Genomic DNA, 21,549 nt, shown 5'->3' with positions numbered 1-21,549 from the left:
GGGCCCCTCGGCAGCGTGCGCCCCTCACCTTGTCCAGCCGCCACTCCTCCGGGTCCCGCCTCTCTGCTGCCATCGCCTCGCAGCGGCACAGCAGCCTCACCAGGTTGAGCTCCAGCCTCGACGCAGCCATCGTCAGCGCCGGCCCCCTGCCCCTTCCGGCGGCGCCATGCTGGGGGCGGAAGTGGCTGCCTCCGGCCACCTTCCGGGCGGCGCCTGCCTTCTTCCCGGTTCTCTGGCCCGTCTTTGGGGCGGAAGTAGCGTCTTATTTCGAGAGGCACGATTCCGGCCATATTTATTGGGGGCAAGATCGCTTACTTTTCCTGCGAGAGTTTTACACCCTCCAGGAGTCTTCGGAGGAACCAGGTCTTTTGATGACCGACTTGCAGCGCTCCTTCCTGTTGTTCCATTCTGCATGTTCAGAATGCCCGGATCCTTCAAGCTATTCCCCGATCTCCTTGAGGAAAGAAACTTGGCCTGGGCTTCAGTATCCTCCACCTTCATTGTGGGTCGCAGGGGCTGGAGAATGCTTCAAGAACGGTGTGCACGACCCTCTAGGTCTCAGCCTTGTCGCTACCCTCAGCCGTGGTCTTGGCCAAGTCTAGCTTTTCTGGGCCTGTTTTCTGAGAAGTGGGCAGTGTGATGATGCGTGTCTCAAGGGGTCATAGCCTTGGGAGAGCCTGCTCATCCCCAAATTACTAGAACCCTATGGACAGGAGCCCGTCTCAGGCTGCCAGGAATCTAGGGTGCCTCTGGGGCAGCAGAGCCTGGCCCACTGCTGCCGCCTCACCTTAGGGCCGCCGGGGAGCCCCAGGGTGCCTGACCAAGGGTTGTCCCCGGGTCCGCACCAGAGAAGCCAAAAGCCTGGGACTGTAAGCTAAGGGGCTTTCAGAGCAGATCCTCCAGAGCCTGGGTCCCAGCCTGCCCCTTCTCAGATGTAACCTTGGAGGCTCCGGCCCCACCTGTTCCCCCATCGAGGGGTGCTGCTGGCCAAGGCCATCTGCAGGGTGGTGCTCCCGGTCCTCCAGGACAGGAAGCAGCTCCTCCCTCCACAGTGGGACTGACCCTTGCCCCTGACACAGCCTGAGTATCTCATCTCCAAACTGCTTGGAACCGGAAGTGCTTTGGAATATATACCTATAGAACAAGGCGTCTTAGAGATTGCACCCAAGTGTAAACATAACACTCATTTACCTTTTGGGGGGCACTGAGGCTTAAACCCAGGGCCTACAGAGTTGTATCCTTAGCTGTTTTTTTGAGACAAGATCTGGAGTTTCACCAGATGGCCTTAAACTGGGATTTTCATAGCTCAGTGTCCCAGGGTACTTGGCTGACAGGAGTGCCCTCACACGTGGCTCCCTTGGGTAAGGTGCATGTTCGCATTATAAACATAAACCTGTCTTTTGTGCTGGCATAGAACCCAGGGCTTGAGGCCAAGCACGTGTTGTGTTCCTGCTGTACAGGCCTCCCTCCCCTGAGTAAACTGCTATCTTGCTAGGGGCAGATTCTGACTTTGACCCTCATGTGATGTTAGGGATGAATTCTGCACCCGTGTGCACTGGTGCTCAAACTCTGGAGCGTTTCTGGTTCCGGGTGAGGGGTGCACAACCTGTGTTCACACTGCAAGACTCTTGTCCCCACCCCCATTTAAGCCCTGGTCCATGCCTTGAAGGGTCTGCATCACATCCAGACAGCAGCGATGCCCTGTGGCACAGGTGTAAATCCCATACAGAGGTGTCACAGGCACTTTTCCTTTATTCCACCCGTGGGGCAGACAGGCACCCAAGGCCTGGCATTAGCCTTGGAGCCTGGTGTCAGAGAGCTTTGGAGCCTGACAGGCACGCAGACCACAGCTGTGAGTCTGCAGGAATGGGCAGCTTGAGGCTGGAGCATGGTCCTGAGTCAGTGTTGGTCTCTTCCAGCCCCTGGCACCATAACACAAGGGACAGAAGTGTGATGATGCATTCTGGTGCCCCTGGGGTGCAGATGTGTCCTGCTGCAGGCAACGCCACACGAGCTCGCATCTTGTGACCCCGCACAGGGCTCCGACGCTTCCTGGAATGTACCTTGGGCAGTGGCCATCCCTAGCAAATGGGAGTCCCATATCGCAGACAGAAAAGGGTGGTGAGGTGCCCAGGAGTGCACTGCTCCTGTGCTGTACAGGGGACTTGTGGCCACTCCTAGGGGACCACAGTGTGACCACCGCCATAGTCTCTGCTCTGCCTAGGCCCAGGTTACAGGACGGACACAGTGTTAATAGCAAAGTCCGAACATACAGTATGAAACAATTTGGTCTCCCAATAAGCTGTTACAGTTTCGAGTTATGTAAACCATGTACAAAGTTATAAAAACGTACAAAACAGGCGGGGAGGTGAGGCCACTGCTGGGACTTGGTGGCCCGGATGTGCATCAGTGACTGGAGGATCCAGAGGTGACGGTGGCCAGCCCCAGTGGCCTTCCTAGCCTGGACCCTGGCCAGGGCAGCACTCTTAAGCCGTTACTCTGGAGCTTCCAATCTGGATCCTTCCTGGAGCCACTGCAGCTGCTGGCCAGCTGCTGGCGGTGTTCTCGACGTGACTGTCTCAGGCCTCAGCTGGGGGCCTGGCCCGGGGCGGGGGGCAGGCAGTAGGTGGGAGGGTCTGAGTACCTGCGCTTGGCCCCCAGTGGCCGAGCATCTTCATCCAGGGGTGCAAGGGCTCCAAGTGTGGGCAGCCCCAGGCTGGGCGCGATGTACATGGAGCGCACCTGGTCGGGGCGGCGGGCTGGCGGCTCCCGGCGCCTCACAGGTCCTGTGGACTCCCGGTTGGGCAGGTGAGAGGGGAGGCCAGGCGGGAGCTTGATGTTGGCTGTGGGCATGACAGGTGTCCTCCGCGGAGTCTTCACTCTAACCATGGCGAAGGACGCTGGCCGATGCCTCAGAGGCACCATCGCGGGGAGGGGGCTTGGGGCGGGCGCAGTGGGATGGGGGGGCGCAGGCGCGGGGGGCCCTTGGAGAGACAGACGTGGGTCACTGCTGCTCCAGCGTGGGGACCCTGCCCACCCGGGCAGCAGCAGAGCGGACTCTATCTTAATACTGACCTTCCGCAGCCCCCCGCCCAGCCCGCTCCTCCAGCAGGCTCTCGGTGCTGGCTGACGTTTCTGAGTCCAGGTTCTCCTCATCTGAGCCCCTGGGCTCCAGCTCAGGCAGCCGGTAGGTGATGTCCTCCCTGGGGAGCAATGTCTTGTGTCCAGCGCCACCCACAGAGGCCACCATATGGAAGCCAATAGAGGCAGAGCAGGCTGTCCTGTCCCTAGCCTGCCCCATCTCGAGCACACAGCCCTGAATTGCCTGGGCCCTTGCCACTCACCCGGGAAGAGCTACGCAGCAGAGGTAAGCCCTCCCATGCATCCGACCCACACTGAGCCAGCAGGGCACTCCTGCCTCAGCCCAGGGCCTCCTCCCAGTCCTGGCGCCCGAATGGGCCAAGTAACTGGGCCACATCTGTTCTCCTGGCATGAACTTCTACTATTTCTTGGGACAGGGTGCTGTGTTGCTAACTGTTCTCCAATTCCTGGGCTCCTGTGATCATCCTGCCTCTGCCTCCAAGTAGTGAGCAGGAAGGACAACAGGCATGCTCTTTTGCAGTTCTGGGGACCGACCCAGGGCCATGCTGTACCCATGAGTCCTCACCTCCCAGCATACCCCAGCTCTGCACCCCTCCAACCTCCAGTGCACACGTGTGCCCAGCGTTAGGGAAAGGCTGGGGCGCTGCTTGAGCCCACGGCACTGGCTCATGGGTGAAGCTCAGGACACATGTCCCGGAAGGACAGGCCTTTCCCATGCTAGGGATGGCGGCCTGCCTGGCCTGGCTGGGTAGCAGGGGCAAGGGGTCCGGGGCCCGGAAGACACTTGCTTTTCCTCCTTGAGGGACTGGATGCGCTCCATGAGCATCTCCTTCTCCTGGTCCTCGCCGTCAGTGGCACTGGTGGCCTCCTCCTCAGCAAGTACTTCCAGCTCCTCCAGGCTGCCGTCGCGGCTCACAGGAGTCTTGGGGCTCTTGCTCTGCAGGACAGGTGGAAGGTATGAGGCTTGGGACCAGGGCAGGGAGGGCTGGCAGTGACGGGAGATGCAAGGACCCCCAGGAGCCGGCTGCAGGAGTCCACGGGCTCCACGGCCAGGCACAACCAGCATGCACGAGGGGAGGCGGGCCGGGCTGTCACCCCGAGGACCGGCATGCACTGTGGCCACCGCACACTACCTACCGGCACCCCCTCACAGGGAGACGAGAACCCCAGTTTGAAAGGCCAGGGCTGGGGAGAGAGGGGCACAGGATGAACAATGGGGAATGGGTGGGGGCTCCCACTGGTCCGCACCCGTGAGACTCGGGGAGAGCCAACCAGGAACTGAGCTTGGGGTGAGAACTTCACCTGTCTGGGGGCCTGGAGAACCAGGAAGGGGGGGGCGGCCCCGCCCCCACACGACCACACCCACCACCAAGCCCGCCCGGGCGCACCACACTCTGCTGCAGAAGAGAAAGCCTATGGCACGCGATGCTCTCCTCCGCCTCCAGCTGGCTGATCTCCTCCATCTTCACCCTGTACTTCCGCATCTGCTCCTTGATCAGCATCTCCACGCACCTGTAGGGCCCAGGGAGGCAGCTCCGTTAGGACAGCGGGGACGCCCTGTGTCCCGGAGCGCTGCCCTTTTGGGCTGCAGCCCCGGCAGCTCCGGGTCCTCTCTGCATTCAGGGCTGCCTGAGAAGGTCTCATCCCGGGTAGTAAGTACTGGGGGCCTCAGGCTGGCGAGAGAGCTGGGTTCCTGCTATCATGTTAGCACTCCTACCATCAGGAAGAATAGAGTAGCCCAGCGGCTGCGCCTCCCTGCCTGGCAGGTGCACTCACGTGGTGATCTTGAGCACATCCTTCATGCTGGTCAGTGGGTCCGAGGTGTCAGGGCAGCGTAGGAGGCATGGAGCGAAGACGATGGCCAGTGCCCCCGGTGACATGCGGTTCACATCCTCCAGCAGGGCCACCCTGCATGGCCACCAGCAGTTAGGAGTGGCAGAGGTGGGAGAGGAGACCCAGCCTCAGAGCAGAGGCTCCAGGTCCCTGAAGGCTCCACCCTGGCCCCAGCTGGCCCTGGTGCTAAGGTAGGTGACATTCCCCGGGGCACTTGCTTGACAAGATGGAAGATGAGCCGCTCCAGCGAGTCATGGTTGGCTTTGGGCAGGTGCTCCAGGACAGTATAGATGGCAGCCAGCTGCTCCTGCTTCTCTGGCAGCTCTGGGGATGAGGGGAGCAGGTGGATGGCACCAGGCTCACTCGCTTCCCTACCCTGGCTGGGGCCATGAGCATGTGGCCGACATGTGGCAGGGATCACAGCCACTGAGAGGCCCTGACCCAAACCAGGGGCTCCCCCTCCCCCTGGCTGCCCACTGGGCTCACCCACAGCACGGAGGAAGTCGCCATACTGGGCAAAGGTCATGAGGGGCTCGGGCAGCTCACGTAGCCACTGCTTGAGGACACCGGTGATAGCGTGAATGGGGAAGTCCTCCAACCGCACAGCTACGGGGTCTGCAGGATGGACAGTGTGGCATGACCACCGGGGACGAGCATGTGCAAGGGGCAAGGCTGCCCACCCGCCTCCCCACCTGTCTGCAGCGCCTGCCGGAGCTCGCGTGTGCGATGTGCAGTGCCCGACTTGCGATAGAGGCCCTCAGTGTAGAGCCCGTGCAGCTCCACGTGCTCCAGCAGCTTCTCCAGCACCAGGGGCACTGACGTCTTGTCTCCAGTCAGGCTGTCCACGCACACGCCAAAGTGGCCCAGCTCAGTGCCTGGTTCGCTCTGTGGGAAGGGCTCAGGGTCCCAATACCGCCATGCTGCACCCACCTCCTCTATGGGCTACATTCCCTGCCCAGGCGCCCTCCAGCACCATGGCATTGTCTGTGCCATGGCGCTGGGCAGGATCCCACCTGAGGTAACTGTGCCCTCGGTGGGCCAGTGGGGAGGCGCCTGCCCCCCAAACCTAGCACAGGGACCCTCACTGCTCAGAACAGAGTTGGAGTGCGGACTTCCTCAGGAAGATGGTGAATAGCATGGGGGCTGTGGCCCTCCTGCCCCTGCTGCGCCTCGCCTTGAGGGTCCAGGTGGGCACACTCACCCTCCTCCCACTCAGGTAGGAGCAGCAGTTCTGAATCTTGTGCATGCACTTCTTGTGGCAGGTCATCTTGCACACTAGGGTCACACACAGCAAAGGCTGGGTCACAGGTGCCTGGGCCACCCACCCCACCAGCCAGGTCCCAGCTGCACTTTGTTGTTTTGTACCAGGGATCAAACTCGTGACCTTGTGCTTGTCAGGCAGGCAATGCCTGCTGAGCTATGTCCCTGGCCCTGCCTCGATTTATTATTTATTCTGCACTTCTAGCAATGAAACCCAGGGCCTCATGTAGCCAGGCAGTGTTCTGGCACGGAGCTCCACCTCTAGCTCTTTGTATATTGGAGACAGGGTCTCTCAGTGGCCCAGACTGGCTGGAACTTTTGATCCTCCTGTCCCAGCCTCCCGAGCAGCTGTGTGTGACACCTGTCTGGGTGGGGAGGTAGTTCAGGTTGCAGGAGCAGAGTGCTAGGAGGGGTGGGGTAGGGTGCTGCGCTGCTCACCGCTGCAGAGCAGGGCCTTGTCCATGAGCCAGATGTAGGAGAGGCAGTGTTCACACGACTGCGGGATGCTAACCTGGTAGCTGGCAAACACGTGGCCATTGTGTTCATGAACCTGCGGGAGTGCGGCGAGCAGGGGCTCAGCAGGCTGCCTGCCTGCTACTGTCCTCAGGCCACAGCTACAGAGGCTGGGAGCAGACAGGAGAGTCCACACACACACTGCATGCCTGCAGGGACACACGCGTGCTCACACGCCTACTCACAGCTCGCTCCTGCTTCCGCTTCTTTTTCTGAGCTTTACTGGGCTGAGAGACACCAAAACTAGAGTCACGTGGGGACGCCTGGCCTAGGTCACCCACCCCAGGAGGAGGCCAGAGGCTTCTGGGTACCACCCCTCCCTTGGGGAGTGAGCAGCCCTAACACCCACCCTCTATCCAACCTGAGCCCAACAGGTAGGCGAGTGGGAGTCGGAAGACTTAGGAGAGGCAGGTGTAGCTGCCCAAAATCTGGGCCTGGAGATGTGGGGGTTAGGAAGACTGTGGACAGGCCAAAAGTGGGCAAGTCTGAAAGGATGGGGCGTCAGGGTGTGGAACGCGATGTGCTGGGTGGGGCACTCCTATGGCATGGGCGTGGCCAAGCGCTGTGGTGGGCGGGGTCGGAGAATGGGGCCAAGTACCCACCTTCCCAGGCTCAAAGTCAGTCTTGCAGCACCGTGTGAACTCGTCCAGCAGTGACTGGAAGAGGTTGAGGACCGGATTGGTGTCCTCCCCGCGCTCACTGGCCAGGTTGTTGACAATAATCTGGTAGTTCTCCATCAGGTCCTTGTAGCCCACGTGGATCTTTCCATTCTGCAGGAACAAGGTGTCACCAGAGCCCGAGCCCTTAATGTGGAGGATGTGGAAGGGGCTCGTGAGCCGGCGGGGCCTGCGGCGGGGCTTCCACGTACCGGGACAGAGTACATGGTTTTGATGTTGCTGCGGAACCGCTCGGTGGCCTCAATGAACAGGCTCTCAATGGGTGTCTTCTGGGAGCGCAGGTCATTTATCTGCAAGGACAGATGCTGCTGTCCCTCAGCCTGCTGCCAAGTCTCCTGCTGCTCCTCCACCCCCATGGACTCCACACCACTAGGTCTACACCATGCTGGCTTCCACCCATGCCACACGAGCGGGGGTGCCGGGACTCCCTGCTGTGATGGGCACCATGTTCCAGGAGGTGGGCAGAGGGATTGGGGCAGATCAGTCAAAGGGTGCAAAGTTATAATTAAGTGTAGTTTTAAAAAAAAATGTATTTGATGGTTACAGGGTCTTCCTATGCAGCTCGGACTCATAGTGATCCTCCTGTTTTTAGCCTCCCAGCGCTGGGATTATAGGTGTGTACCACTACGCCCTGACTCTGCGTTGGCCCAGCAAGCTGTACCGGGGCTCGAACCACAGTCCCTGTGCTTGCCTAGGCTTGCCTAAGCAGGTGATTTAGTCCACTGAGCGATCTCACTGGCCCCTAAATTTTGTTTTTTGAGAATGTCTTGCTAAGTTGCCCAGGCTGGCCTTGAACTTGAAATCCACTTGTTTCAGCCTCTAAAGTGTGGGATGACAGGTGTGCGGCTCTGCAGCATTGTGGTGTTCACAGAACACAACAAGCGTGTGGCACAGCTAACAACAAAGCATTGTATAGTTAAAAACAGCTAGAAGACAGGGTTATTTCCCTGGTGCTGGAGCTCAGAAACTCCCTCAGCGCCAGCTCCCGGGCGGCCTGCCCGCCAGCCCACCCAGCCCACCTTGTTGAGCAGGAACTCATCCAAGTACTTGAGCTCATTGGCATTCGTGATCTTGCGGAACACCGATTCCCGCCACTTCTCCGTCACTGTGATCTTGCCGATCTTGAGGTTGCGGTTCCTCTTCCCTTTGCTGCCTGTGTCCTTGGTGTGCTTCTCGCCCGATGTGTGGCGTGGCTGGTGGCCAGATGGGGCTGTGGGTGACATGGAGGAGCCATGAGTGTGGGCTTGGGGACAGTGTTGGCCTCATGGGGCCTGGTCAGGGACGCAGAGAGGTGGGACCTTGAACCGTGGGCCCTGGCCCCAGCCAGAACTCCCAGCCCTGAGCTCCCTGGCAAGGCCTGGCCCAACGTAGCTGTTGAGCGACCAACCTTCCAGTTTCTTCATCACAGGAGTGGCTTCTGACCCAACATGCCCAGACACCGTAGTCTCTGTCTCCTCCATACCCTCTGGGCTGTTCTTCTTATCCTTGGTCTTATGTAGAAAAAGTCTTTTAAATGTGGACCTGCAGGACACAGGGTTTTTTTTTTTTCTCTTTGCGACAGGGTTTTGCTATGTAGTCCAGATGGCGTAGGACTTGTCTTGATCCTTTTTTTTTTTTTTTTCTTTTTAAAATGTACTTAGTACAAAGTTTACAGGCTCTCACTATACTTATCAGACTCACTTGATTCTCTTGTTCTCAGCCTCCCAAGCACAGGTACTACAGCTGTACGCCACCATGCTCAGTCTCAGTCGCCCTCTCAGCGCACTCTAAGGGCAGGGCCAGCATAGCACTCTGGGAATTGAACCTCAGTCCCTGTGCCTGCCTAAGCAGGTACTTTAGTCTGCTGAGCTATGTGGTCAGCCCTTGCTATTTTTAAAAAATCATTTATTTATTTATTTGCTAAGGGTCTCACTATGCAGCTGAGCCTCCCAGTGCCCACCATGTCCAGTTTTAGTGGCTGGCTTTGAGTGGGGCCAGCACAGTATGAGGTACCAGGAATTGAACCTAGGTCCTTAAGCTTGCCAGACAGGCGCTTAGATGTTTGAGCTATCTCCCCCGATCCTCCTGCCTTAGCCTCTAGAGGGCTGGATGACTGGTGAGTGTTGCCACACCTGGCCAGGACTCCATGTTTATATTAAAAGGAATAAAGTTATTTTTTCCTGTTCTCCTATGGGCACAGGATTAGTAAAGACAACAGATGCCGCCTGTGAACCATGGCTGCTGGCTAAGCGAAGCGGGCACCCTGCTGCTCATGGTGGGCTTTGAGGCAACCCTTCTGGGGCCTATGCCCTGACCTGGGTGTGCAATACCCCCTAGATTTGAGCACTGAGGGGTGGAGCCCCCCAGTGGTGGTGGGCAGAGGTGGGGCATGAGCCCTCTCCCTTCTTCCTGGATGTTTCTGCTGCTTCCTGTCCACCAGGCTGCCCGCCACAGTGCTCCTGCTGTGGGCTGGCAACTGTGGACTGAGCCCTTGGAAGCCAAGAGCCAGGTGGCCTTGGAGGAGCTGCCCAACATGACCACCCTGGCCAAAACTGCTCCTGTGGATCCATCTGCCTATTGTGACTTGTTCAGGAGACCAGATTCCCTTGTGGCCTCGAGAGGGACCCTAGGAATCTGCCACTGGCCCAAGCCCCCAGCCCTCTTACTTAGAGTCGGCCTGGGAGCCTGGTGACAGCCCTGCCTCTGGGCCGGAGGAGGCATCACCCGACTTCTTCTTGAGCACAACTGGCTTCTTGATGCTGGACTCCCCGTCAGTTTCTGAAAGCTGTGGGGATGAAGTGGGAGAGGCGGGTGAGGGGGCAGGCCCTTTGCTGAGGGCAGTGGGTCCCTGGTGTGTACTCCATTTGCCAACCCTGGCTCCTCCTTTTGGCAGGGGGTGGGGCATGGTGCGTAGGCACTCACCACTGAGCTGCACTCCAGCCCTAGTTCTTTAATTATGAACTGGTTTCCATAAATGGCTTGGGCTGTGCTTGCACTTGAGCTCCTCCTACCTCAGCCTTCCTAGTAGCTGGGTCACACCTAGCTCTACACTCCTCCATTAAGTGTCTCTAGGGCAGAGCTGGGCTGGTGAGAGCTGAGGCACACAACTCATGCTTACCTGTGCTTTGGCTGGGGCCAGCTTGGAGACGTCGCCTGTGGACAAGGAGATGCGCCTCTCCCTGGGAGAGTCAGAAATAAGCCAGTCACCCATGGGGCAGGGCAGCGAAAGACTCATGCAGGTGGCAGCCCACCCCTCCCCTGCACAGCTAGGGACATCTGGTGGCTCAGAAGCCTGTGGCACACTCTGCCTGTGAACAGTTCCATGAGTGACCATCGAGTCATTGGGTCCACTGCTGTCACATGCCTACTCCTGTCCATGTCCATGACGCATCTCCACCTGCAGACTGCGCTGCCTGTCTCCCTCACAGCTCTCCCTACACGTATCCCCTCCTGACCTCCAGCCACCCTATCCATCTGGCGGTACTGCTAGAGACCATGCAGCCCAATGGCACACAGTGCAGGGGTCCGCCTCCCACAAGGCTGCCTCTGTCCATGTGTCACCTGTCTTCCTTTCCCCGCACCCCAGCTCTAAGGATCTCTGCTGTCCTCGGCCTGGCCACCCTGCCCACGCCTCCTGGTGCCATCCTGTGCCACCTTGCCGGTCTACATCCCTGCATCCTCACATTGCTGGGCTCCCCATGCCAACCATGCCTGTCATCTCTCCCTCTCCCCAGTGTGTCCAACTTATACTTGTCCCCATCCTGGGTCTGCTGCTGCTAGAGTGGCAGGGGAGGCCAGCACTGTCCCACCCCCCAAGCCCACCCCCACAGGGAGGGGAGGAGGTCACTGGTCTGGGCTTGCTCAGGGGCAGTGGGAGCAGCCATGCCCTGGGTTCCCTAAGGACAAGCTGGTACCACACACTGCGGGGGCTCCCCCCCAGGGGACACCTTTGTTCCCTGTACAGCCATGGGATCTTACTCGGTGGGGGTGAGGGCTGCCCCTGCAGCCCGGTGCCTGTCACTGAGGTCTAGGGACTGGCTCAGTGTGCTGCCAGCAGTGGTCCCCAGCTTCCGGCCACGCCACTGCTCCACGGCGATGGCCAACCGCTCAGCCTCAGGAGGCTGGTACCGCTGGATCTGCACCGCGGCCCCGGGGCTGTCAGCCCGCCGGCTCCTGTCCTTGGAGGCCACATCCAGGGCCAGGCTGGTCGGCCGTTGTGCAGGGCTGGGCCCCGGGTCCCCTGCACTGTCAACAAGGACTGTGGCAGCTGCCTGGGATGGTGCCACGGGCTCGGTGCAGGGACAAGCCTCGGCCCTGCTGCGCTCCTCGCGTGAGGCCTGCAGGTGCCGGTTCTGTAGCTCCACATGCTCCAGGCCTCGCTGCCGCCGGGACTCACGCTTCTCCCGGCTGCTGGTCGCCTTCTCTTGCCCCTCGCCTGCCACTGCCGCAGCTGTGCTCCCGGGGGCCGGGAATCCCTCCCCATGGCCCAGGGCCTCCACCTCCACTGCTGCCCCATCCGCAGGCTGTGCCGCAAGCCCTGGTGCTGGGTGCTCGCTGTCCCCAGCAGCCTCCAAGTCCTGCCCGGCCACCTGTGTCTCAAGGGCCTCCAAGTCCTGCGCCCCTGCAGCCTCCAGGGCCTCCCTTGACCGCTGCTCCTCACACTTCTTCTCCATGAGCATCTGGCTGAAGCTGCACACAGACAAGAGCGGGGCCATGTCAGAGACACAGCTGTGGGCACTGCACATGCCGCAGCCCACCCCTACCCACTACCCATGGCTCCAGCCACTCTGGGGCCCTCTCTTGGCCCTTGTAGTCTCTCTGGAGTCGCGGTTTCCTCCACCACAACAGCACGGGTGGTCACGGCTCATAGCTGTCACCTGCCTCAGCTGTGTGCCCTTGGGCCATCCAGAGGGATCCTGCAGGAATCCTGGGGTCTCACCGGTTTTGTTTTTGTTTAAAATGTATTTAGTTCAGGGTCTACAGTGTCTCACTACCCAGATCAGACTCATAGTGATCCTCCTGTTTTCAGCCTCCCAAGCGCTGGGATCACAGGTGCATTCCACTACGCCCAGTCTCAAGAGGCCTTCTCAGCATGCCCCGGGGGCAGGGCTGGTGGGGCCAGCATGGCACACCAGGGATTGAACCCCAGTCCCTGCGACTGCCTAAGCAGGCACTTTAGTCCGTTGAGCTATCTGGCCAGGCCTTCTGCTCTTCTGCAGTCCTGGAGATTGCCCAGGGCTGTATCACTGAGCTACACATGTAAGTGGCCCATTGGGTTTAACTTTGTGACCCTCCTGCCTCAGCCTCCTAAGGGTGGAGATTAGGGGCCTAGAGTGTGCTGGGCTCTGCCTGGAAGAGGATCCTTTGTTAGGCCTTGCACAGGGTCCTGACATGAGGACTCCTGCCTCAGAGTGCAATTTCACTTGAGGTGGGGCTGGGCCTAGGGAGGTGGGCACAGATGGGCACTGGAGCCCTCAGGTCCTGCCAAGGGGTTGCTGCCTGGCAGGTGCTTGGTCTCACAGTGCAGTGAGGAGTAGCCCAGCTGTGACCTGGAACAGTGTGCTGTGGAGCCGGCCAGGCAGGAGCCCAGGCAGTGACCCATGCAGCCAGCTGGGAGCATCTTGAGGAAGCCCTGTGTCAGTGGTCACTGACCTCCGGCGCTGCAGGTGGCCACGGCACAGGCTCTGCAGGCGGACGACACTCTGGCGCCAGCGCTGGTAGGCCTTGCGCTGCCGGTAGCCTCTCCAGGCGGCCTGCAGGCACATGGCGGCCTGTGTCCTCACCAATGCCCTTTGTGTGCGGTAGGAGCGCCAGCAGACCTGGATGGCCACAGCGGCACGGCGCATGTGCAAGAAGTGGCGACGCTCCAGCACTGTGCGGAACCAGCTCTGCAGCAGCAGAATCTTGCGCATGACCTCACGGTGCAGTGTCTCCTGTAGGGCCTGGCGCTCTGTTTCTTTTAGGAAGACCTGGGGTGGACAGGGCACAGCTCAGCACCAGCCAGTTCTGGCAACATTGCGGAATGAACCCAGGACCTTCACACTGAGCTCCACTCCAGTCTTTTAAAAGCATTCTAAGACTGGATCTTACTAAATCACTGAGTTGCCTGGGCTGGACTTGAGCTGGTGATCTTCCTGCCTCAGCCACCCAGGCTCGCACCACTGTGCCCTGGCTTCCCGTCTTGCTTGTCCCCTTTCCCCCCACCATTGCCATACCAGGCTCTCACAGGAGGGCAGAAGTGGTGCCTGGCTCCTGGACTTCTACAACTGTGAGCTCCATGAACCTTTCTGTGTAGGATTCAGAAAAGCAACAGCAAGGGAGCCAGAACCTTCTGTGCAGCCCCCACCGCCCCTCGCAAGGCCGCAGAATGGTGAGCCTGCGGGCTTGTGGGAGCGGGTGTCCTAAGCATGGCAGCACACCTTGGTCTTCCCGATCTGGTAGTTCCTCTCATCCATGCGCATCTTCTCCAGAAGCGCCGAGATGACCTCGCGGCAGGGCTGGGCCTCCTTGGGCAGCAGCACCTGGAACTGCTCTGTGAAGTCCTGGGAAGAGGAGGCTCATGTGGGCCTTCCGGGACCTGGGTATCGGCCAGGCCTGACTTTCTGCTGTGCTTCTGAGGTGCTGGGTACGGAACCCCACGCCTCCGCATGTGACAGGTGCTCACCACACAAGCCAGCCCCGCTCTTGCTGAAGTGCCCAGGCTGGGCTCGAGCTTGTGCTTTTCCCACCTCAGCCTACCATGTAGCTCTCCAAACCCCACACCTGCGCCCGTCCATCACTAGCTGGTACAGTGCACCCCACCTGGAAGGTGTACTTGGCGCTGTAGCCGGAGCGGCGGATGCGCACGGTCTCCAGCATCCCGGTATAGCGCAGCTGCTGCAGGACCAGCTCGTCATCGAAGCACAGCTCCTTCTGCAAGGCCATGGTGCTGTCAGGGCCCTGGTGTGGCTACCCTGGGTCTGGGAACTCAGGGGGGCCAAGTCTGGTGGCGTGGGGCTCTCGTCCATGGAGGCTCATGGTTTCTACTTTCTGCCATGAGGGCTTGCTGGCAACCAGCCTGGACTACCTGGGCTGTGCCTGTCCTAATAGGCCCAGGGAGGCTGAGCAGTTGGAGATGAAGCCTAACACCCATGTCACTGGAAGAATTGACCCAATGGGTGGTGGCTTGGGACCAGCAAGGCCCAGGTGACACGGCTGTCTCAGGACCCCAGCAGAAGGCAGTGACGGGGCTGCCATGATGGTGGAGGCTGGGCCCTGAAGACGCCCACAGCACCTGCACAGCCAGCAGGCCAGGGAGAGGAGCAGGGTGGGGCCAGGCCAGGGTAGCAGAGAGGTCTAGGAGGCTCCTGCCACGGGGCCCCCAGCTGTTTTCCGGGCCTGGCCCGGGCCCACAGGGTGAGGCATATGGGCAACCCACTCACCTTGGCAGCGTTGGAGCGGATGCAGCGGATGAAGAAGGGCTCGGCTTTGCCCAGGGTCTCCAGCAACTTGTTCAGGGATGTCTGGGGATAGAGCATGGCCATGCTGCTCCAGGGGCCATAGGATAGAGAGCCCCAAGGTCGGGGCTTCATGGCCACGCAGCTGTGCCCCAGGGATGCCGTGCTCCTGGACACACAGGGACACTGTGTGGTGGCTCTGGCCCTGCCTGCTCTTTTTTACTTTCAGCAGCCTTATACACGCCAGGCAAGTGCTCATGGCCGCAATGGCCTGGTGCTTTCACAAAGGCTTCGTAAAGGGTAGGTGTGGCTCAGTTGTGGCCTTTGTGCCTAGCATGCCTATGCGTGAGGATCTGGGGTTCAGCCAGCACAGAAAGGAGCTCTGAGGGCTCCCACCAGAGGGCGCTGTCAGGGATGCTGAGGAGGGAGGAGAAGGCCAGGGCAGAGGGAAACTAGGGCTGGGATGGCTGGAGCTGCCAGACGGTCTCGTGGCTCTCCCAGCTCAGGCGGATGTGGGGCCTGCAGTGGAGGGCTCTGGGGGGCACAGACAGTCCCCATGTGGCTGGCGCCCACCTGGAACTGGGCACTGATGCTGGGTGGCTTCTTCTTCTTGTGCAGGTGCAGCAGGGACTTGGTGGTGCGGTCGTGGAGCGTCATGCTGACAATCAGCCTCAGAGACTCACGGTCTAGCAGGTTCTAGGATGGACACTGGTGTCTTACCAGCACTCCACAGCCAGCTGCCCAAGCTGGGTAGGCAGCACCACTGGACCCCACAGGCCAACATGGGACACAGTACAGCTGCCTCGGTGCTGTGCCCGCACCCCCTGCATTCTGCTGCAACAGAGGCCTGCCCTCAGCTGCTCATCCTAGCCTGGAGGAGCCCGCCAGCCCCCAGGGCCCCTGCCCCTAACCACAGGCTGCTCTTGGCCCGCATCTGAACCCACTCCAAGTCCAGGCTGTGCATTGCAGGCCCAGATTGCCCATTTCTAAATCCCAAGGCACTGAGGCCAGGAGCTTTATTAAAGTGGAAAACTCATGCCACAAAACTGTTTCACTGCCAAATCATTAAAAATACCACCATGTTTGGTGACCCACGCTGGTTATCACAAATACTCGGGAGGCTGAGGCAAGAGGATTGCTGTGACTTCAAGGCCAGCCTAGGCTACACAGCGAGACCCTGTCTCAAAAAAAACTAAAAAGACAAAAAAAGCAAAAGCAAAAGCAAAACCCATCAGAAAAAGAACCCCAACCACCCACACCCCCAAATCATTAAAGGTGACCCACATGGTATCACCTTTGGGCTGGGCGGGTAAGATGGGTGCAAACAGAGTGCACCTTGTGTTTAGAGGTGAGCACAAAGCCCAGACGGCCTGTGTGGGCACAGATGTTCTGCGTGTGTGTACGCGCAAGTGTGTGCGTGGGCAAGAGCTCAGAGCCTCTGCACACAACAAATCCCCAGCTCTTCTCATTCCTTTATTTCTTGGTGTTCTGGGACAGGGTCTTTTTTTGGGGATGCCAAGGACTGAACTCAGGACCTTGTGTTTGCCAAGCAAGCACTTATTCCACTGAGCTATCTTCCCGGCCCTTGAGACAGAGTCTTGCTATATAGTTGAGTCTGGCCTTGAACTCATTATCCTCCTACCTCAGCCTCCCTGAGTGCTAGATGATAGGTATGCACCCCACAACCAGCTCAAAATGTTAAATAAATAAATAAATAACTTCCCAAATTGGGGATGCTTCTGACCCAAGAAGTTTGGGTAAGAAACCATGCATCCAGCTAGGCCTGTGGTGCAGGCCTGTCATCTCAGAACTTGGGAGGCAGAAGCAGGAGGCTCACCCCAAGTTTGAGGCTAGCCTGGGCTACACAGCAAGAGACTGTGTCAAAAATCAAGAACAAAAGACAACAAAAACCAGAAGTCAGCACATGCTGCGCGGTGCCCTGTAAGCACGCCATCAAGGTACCCACACCAAGTCACATGCTCCAAGTCACTAAGAGCAGATGCCAGGTGTTCAGCACACACACGCAAACTCTGTGTGGCTGCCACATGGACTCAGACCTGTGACACCCACAGGGGCCATGGCTGTGTGGCTGCGGGCCCCAGCTGCCCCGAGTTCTCTCCTGGGACTCTCCCCACTGCCAGGCACTGAGCCTGCCTGGCACCCAACCGCCACTGAGCTGCTCCCAGCCCAGGACCACTGTGCAGAGCGGGCAGGGGAAGGAGGACAAGGATGAAGAAGCCCCAGAGCAACAGCATGCCCCACCCTGGCCACCCCGTGTGCTCTCACTTCCAGGAGCCAGGAGGGATAGAGCAGACAGCTGGGAGGGCGGCGCACGGGCTTTACCTTGGGAATGAGCTGCTTTTGTTTGATACCTTTACTCTTCCTGTCAAAATATTAAAAATGGTTTTGTGAACAAGGAGAACACAGGGGTAGGGTTGAGTTAGTTCAGCAAGCCACACCCTGTGAGTTAGATGGAGAGAAAAGAGAGGATGGGAGAGGCCCGAGACAGGGCAGATGGTGCCAGTGTGGCAGGCTCCTGCTGGTGCCAGCTCTGCATGGCCAGTCTACAGGTGCGGGGAGGATGACAAGTTCCAGCCCAGCATGGGCCACTGAGACCCTGTCTCAAAATAAAAAAACAAGAAGAGCAGGAAGCATAGCTTAGTACCAAGTCCTGGTTCCTACTCCAGCACTGCACAAAAGCAAACAGAGAACTCAGCCACTGGCTCTGTGGCTACAATGCAGGGCTCTGCTGCTGCACCCAGGGTGGCCACAGAGGGCAGAGATACGGGGTCAGCATGAAGGGCGGGGGCGGGGGGGGGGGCTAGCCTTAGTGCTGAGGTGAGGCATAGTCGAGGGCACCTGGCCCCCCAAGGCGGCTGCATGAGGATGAAGCCAGAGGCTGTGTGAGCAAGCAAGAGAGCATCTTAGTGCCTGGCTGGTGGGCCTGGGTGTGGCAGGGACTCACAGGATGCAGGGGCGTGGCCGCTGGAGCCGGCTGAGGGACTGTAGCAGCCTGCGGGGGTCCTCGCCCTGCCAGGGCAAGCCCTTGATGCTCTCGATCATCTGGTGGTGCAGCTCACTGGGGTGGAGGGGACCATGACAGAGAGACAGTCAGAGCCAGAAGCATCACCCCATCCCTGGCCACCATGGCCCACACCCCAAGGGAACTCGGTCCAGAGTAGCAGCAGGCGGAAGGGCACAGCCACTCTTGGGTGCTGGAAACAGGCCTGAGTCCAGGCCTTCTGGGGCCTGGAGGGGTGGCCCGGGAGTCCCTGCCAGTCTGGGGATAGCTGTGGTCATTAGGAGTTGGGGCGCTGCTGCCTGCTAAGGGTGGGGTAGGTAGCTGTTCAGCACCCACAGGGTCCAGGGTGATCCCATGGTATCCACTGCAGAGCAGGACCGGGGAGCCTTGGTCGCAGGGACGCAGCCCAGAGTGTGCCTCTGGCCCACGTGCTCCCAGCACAGAGCCTAGCTGCATGCAGAGTCCTACCCCGTGTGGCCTGAGGGAGTGGCTGCAGCTCTGTCCCTTACCATGCTGTGGCACTTCGCTCCATACCCCTGGGCCTAGGGCCTAAGGATGCAGGGCCCCCTTCACTCCCTCCAGGAGCTATGAGCCAGCCCCCCCTGCCTGGCTTGCTCAAGAGCCATCTCTTCTTCCCTTCCTTCGTCCTGAGAGCCGGTCCTGCTGCATTCCCACGCTGACCACCTAACTCCTGGGCTCAAGCAATCCTGCCTCAACCTGTGAGCAGCGTGGCCATAGGCACACAGCACCCCAGCTCTCAAGGGAGCACCCCGCTGTGCTCTGCCCACCTCACACTTCGGCCTAGGGGTCTCCATGCTACATCCCTGGGCCTTTTCATTTTTAAAATCTTCTGAGGCAGGGTCTCACTAAGTCTCTAAACCACTCAGATTGGCCTAGAACCCTCGATCCTCCTGCCTCAGCTTCCTCATGTCCTGGGATGGCAAGCTGCCTGGCTCCCACCCTCTTCAGCCCAGGGCAGGCAGAAGGCTCCAGCCAGTGCAGTGGTCATAGGGACCACAAACCCGTGACACCGCATGTGCTCGGCTTTGAGCCCGAGGCTGCCCGCTGCCTGGGCAACGGCATCAGCACGGCTTCCTGTGGGTGCTGGGGGCTGCCACACCCACCACCCAGCCCTGAAAGGCCTGCTTTGTGTGCCCAGCTGCCCCACACCCCATGCCTGAAGCCACTGGGGACACCATGGACTCACAGAGCCACCCTGACCAGCCAGCGTGCAGGGCTTCCAGTCTGCTTGCAGCAGTGCCACTATCTTTTTTTTTTTTTTGTGGAACCAGGGAATGAACTCAGGCCCTTGCGCTTGCCAGGCAAGTGCTTACTCTACTGAGCCATCTTCCTGGTCCCAACAGTGCCACTATCTGATGGCTTTGCTCACCGGTAAAGCCTCTCAGATGACGTGTCGGCTCCTGAAGGCGGCACTCCTGGGGGACTCTGGGCATCAGGGCTGCCGGGACCTAGGGACACAGAGTGGATGTCGCTCAGCAGGCCAGAGCCCACCAGCTTTGCTTCCTACAGAGACTGGGATGGTCTTGCTGCCTTTATTTTTTGTGGGGCTGGGGCAGAAGCCAGGACCTCATGTGTGCCGGGGCAATCCACATCCCCAGTACAGCCTTAGCCCTTGCAACTTGATTTTGAGATGGGGTCTTGCTAAGTTGCCAGGCTTTACTCAACCAAACTCCTCCTGCCTCAGCCTCCGAGTAGCTGCGCCTACAGATCTGTACACCCGGCCTCTTTCAATCATTTAACTTTTTTCCCGCTTGCAGTGCTAGATCCCTTTTCTTTTCTCCCCCCGCCCCCGCCCCTTCCCTTTCTAACTCTGGGGACCAAGCTGAGACCTCATGTGCCGCCTGAGCTGTACTCCAGGCCTTCAGGTCACACTAAAGGGCGGCTCACTGCCTACGTGCAGGCCGAGCGTGGAGGGGTGCAGTTTCATACCAAAATGAGCTCAGTTTACTCCAACCCCTGTGTGGCCTCTGCCCGAAGCCCCCTCAGAAGCTGTGTGCCTGGAGATGGACCACGTGGGCCCAAAGCTCTCAGCTCTACCTCCGGGAGCTGCAAGGGAGGGGCCAGGCCTGAGACAGCACAGGTGGCCTCGAAGCACTGGGTTAAAGCACCACTGTGGGACAGGCCTGTGCTTCGCATGTCACCACCCTGCAGGCTGTGACCTGCAGGCCCTCACAGCCCTGTGGTCCATGCCACTCACATTGGTGGCAGCACAGCCCACAGCGCCTGCCCCTGGAGAGTGGCCTGCGCCCCACCAGCAGAGGATCAGGGAGGGAGAAGTGTGGCGCATACACACCATACAGTACTTTGCCCTGAAGGATGACTTGTGTCACACAGGAAGACAGATGCACCGAGACCATGATGTTCAGAAATAAGCCAGATGTCAGCTTAAGCAGCGCATGGCTTCTTTTACAAGAAAAATGTGTAAAGAATGAAAAGGGTGGACGCGCAGGGCCAGGCTGCGCCACACACATCAGCAGGATGGCGCCTGATGGCTCCCCTACCTGCCATCCTCTCCCGCCTCTCGGCCCGCAGGCGCGCAGCCTCCCGCAGCACGGCCATGGCCCTCAGGGCGGCGCGCAGCACGGCCCAGCGGAACACGGCCACAGGCTCCATGCCGATGAGTTCGCGCACATAAGCACTGTCACTGCTGCGCAGCAGAGCCACGATGTCCGGCCGCATGTAGTCCATGTTCTTCTCCCGGAAGTCCTGCAGCAGGGCAAGGAGAAAGCAGTGCCACTCCCATGCAGGGCTGGGGCAGGCGGTCCACCGCAGGGACCCCAGGGCCGAACACCACAATGAGCCGCACACCACGACGGGCTGCCAGGCCTCAGCTCTGACTTGCAGACCCTCCCTCGGGTGCCACAGCTGGACAGAACCGCGAGACTCCCCACCACGGCCTCCGAGCAGCACACGCCACACCTTGATCTGGTACTTGACACGGCCCGCGAAGTGCTGGATGATGAAGGCAGGCTCCCGGACTGGTGTGCCCAGGAAGTACTTATTGTCCTCGTGCTGCTGCTTGAACTTGGCCAGCAGGGTCTGGCTCGTGGCGTGGGGGAAGCTGAGGTGAGAATGTAAGCAGTGGGCATCTGGTGTTCCCTCCGGGAAAGAGGGAGGAGAATGGGACAGGCCTGTGCCAGCCAGCATGGCAGCATGGGGTGGAGGCTGCCAAGCCACAGGGCTCTTAGCGGAGTCAGGGGCACCTGCAACACTTGTCCTATGGTGGGCAACTTCTAACAACCACCCTAGACTTAGCGGGCTGTGGTGGCACACACCTCAGCACTCAGGAGACTGAGGAGGAGGTGTGTTGAGGGTTTGAGGCCAGCCTGGGCTCCATAAGGAGACCCAGCCACAAACACTGTGCCAGGCTGAGTGGCTGCTGGTGTCAGGTCTGGATGTGCCTGGCTGCCATGGAGGGTCTGGCCCTCACCCCAGGAGGAAGGAGAGGGCGGTGGCTGGGCAAGGCCTGCATACACCCAGCCATTTATGCTGCCTGGAGGGACTGGTGGCTGAGGCTTTGCCACTCGCACCTGGCAGGTGCCCAAGTGCTGGCCCCAGTGGGCTTCGAGGGGCCACTGTGGCATTGGGCACAATGAAGCTCAGTCACTGAGACAAACACACAGCGCAGCATGTTAGAAAAGCCTGATGTGTAAGAGCCCAGCACCCAGCCCTCTTAGGTCAGTGTCTTCCCCACCTGGCCACAGCA

The 21,549-nt window shown here is 59.7% G+C and overlaps 2 protein-coding genes across 8 annotated transcripts in view; both read right to left on the bottom strand.

Annotated features, from left to right (window-relative positions):
- Use1 (unconventional SNARE in the ER 1) overlaps window positions 1–177 on the bottom strand; it is a 3,182-nt gene extending 3,005 nt beyond the window's left edge. For both annotated transcript variants that reach the window (XM_004647383.2, XM_023707615.1), the window contains exon 1: window positions 29–177. In XM_004647383.2, the coding sequence (XP_004647440.1) occupies window positions 29–130 (102 nt within the window). In that variant the 5' untranslated portion in view covers window positions 131–177. The remainder of the gene's footprint in view (window positions 1–28) is intronic.
- A 616-nt stretch (window positions 178–793) lies between these two features.
- Window positions 794–21,549, bottom strand: part of Myo9b (myosin IXB) — a 61,833-nt gene continuing 41,077 nt past the window's right edge. Inside the window, exons 12-40 of one of the 6 annotated variants that reach the window (XM_023707627.1) lie at window positions 20,763–20,904; window positions 20,345–20,549; window positions 19,213–19,291; window positions 17,766–17,879; window positions 17,144–17,183; window positions 15,374–15,496; window positions 14,786–14,866; window positions 14,166–14,276; window positions 13,784–13,906; window positions 13,017–13,333; window positions 11,343–12,053; window positions 10,483–10,543; window positions 10,031–10,149; window positions 8,773–8,906; window positions 8,405–8,595; window positions 7,577–7,675; window positions 7,311–7,478; window positions 6,882–6,935; window positions 6,634–6,745; window positions 6,137–6,210; window positions 5,628–5,820; window positions 5,422–5,550; window positions 5,154–5,259; window positions 4,879–5,010; window positions 4,491–4,614; window positions 4,240–4,287; window positions 3,891–4,039; window positions 3,076–3,203; window positions 794–2,984 (exon numbers count right to left, since the gene is read on the bottom strand). In XM_023707627.1, coding sequence (XP_023563395.1) covers window positions 2,587–2,984; window positions 3,076–3,203; window positions 3,891–4,039; window positions 4,240–4,287; window positions 4,491–4,614; window positions 4,879–5,010; window positions 5,154–5,259; window positions 5,422–5,550; window positions 5,628–5,820; window positions 6,137–6,210; window positions 6,634–6,745; window positions 6,882–6,935; window positions 7,311–7,478; window positions 7,577–7,675; window positions 8,405–8,595; window positions 8,773–8,906; window positions 10,031–10,149; window positions 10,483–10,543; window positions 11,343–12,053; window positions 13,017–13,333; window positions 13,784–13,906; window positions 14,166–14,276; window positions 14,786–14,866; window positions 15,374–15,496; window positions 17,144–17,183; window positions 17,766–17,879; window positions 19,213–19,291; window positions 20,345–20,549; window positions 20,763–20,904 — 4,465 coding nt within the window. In that variant the 3' untranslated portion in view covers window positions 794–2,586. The remainder of the gene's footprint in view (window positions 2,985–3,075; window positions 3,204–3,890; window positions 4,040–4,239; window positions 4,288–4,490; window positions 4,615–4,878; window positions 5,011–5,153; window positions 5,260–5,421; window positions 5,551–5,627; window positions 5,821–6,136; window positions 6,211–6,633; window positions 6,746–6,881; window positions 6,936–7,310; window positions 7,479–7,576; window positions 7,676–8,404; window positions 8,596–8,772; window positions 8,907–10,030; window positions 10,150–10,482; window positions 10,544–11,342; window positions 12,054–13,016; window positions 13,334–13,783; window positions 13,907–14,165; window positions 14,277–14,785; window positions 14,867–15,373; window positions 15,497–17,143; window positions 17,184–17,765; window positions 17,880–19,212; window positions 19,292–20,344; window positions 20,550–20,762; window positions 20,905–21,549) is intronic. The other 5 variants (XM_023707622.1, XM_023707626.1, XM_023707623.1 and 2 more) reach the window with 5 other exon arrangements.

The sequence above is a fragment of the Octodon degus genome, unplaced genomic scaffold (assembly GCF_000260255.1).
Source record: "Octodon degus isolate 3935 unplaced genomic scaffold, OctDeg1.0 scaffold00304, whole genome shotgun sequence".
NCBI classification, from domain to species: Eukaryota; Metazoa; Chordata; class Mammalia; order Rodentia; family Octodontidae; genus Octodon; species Octodon degus.
The sequence above is the reverse complement of the archived record's forward strand: the minus strand, read 5'-3'. Positions and strand labels throughout refer to the sequence as shown.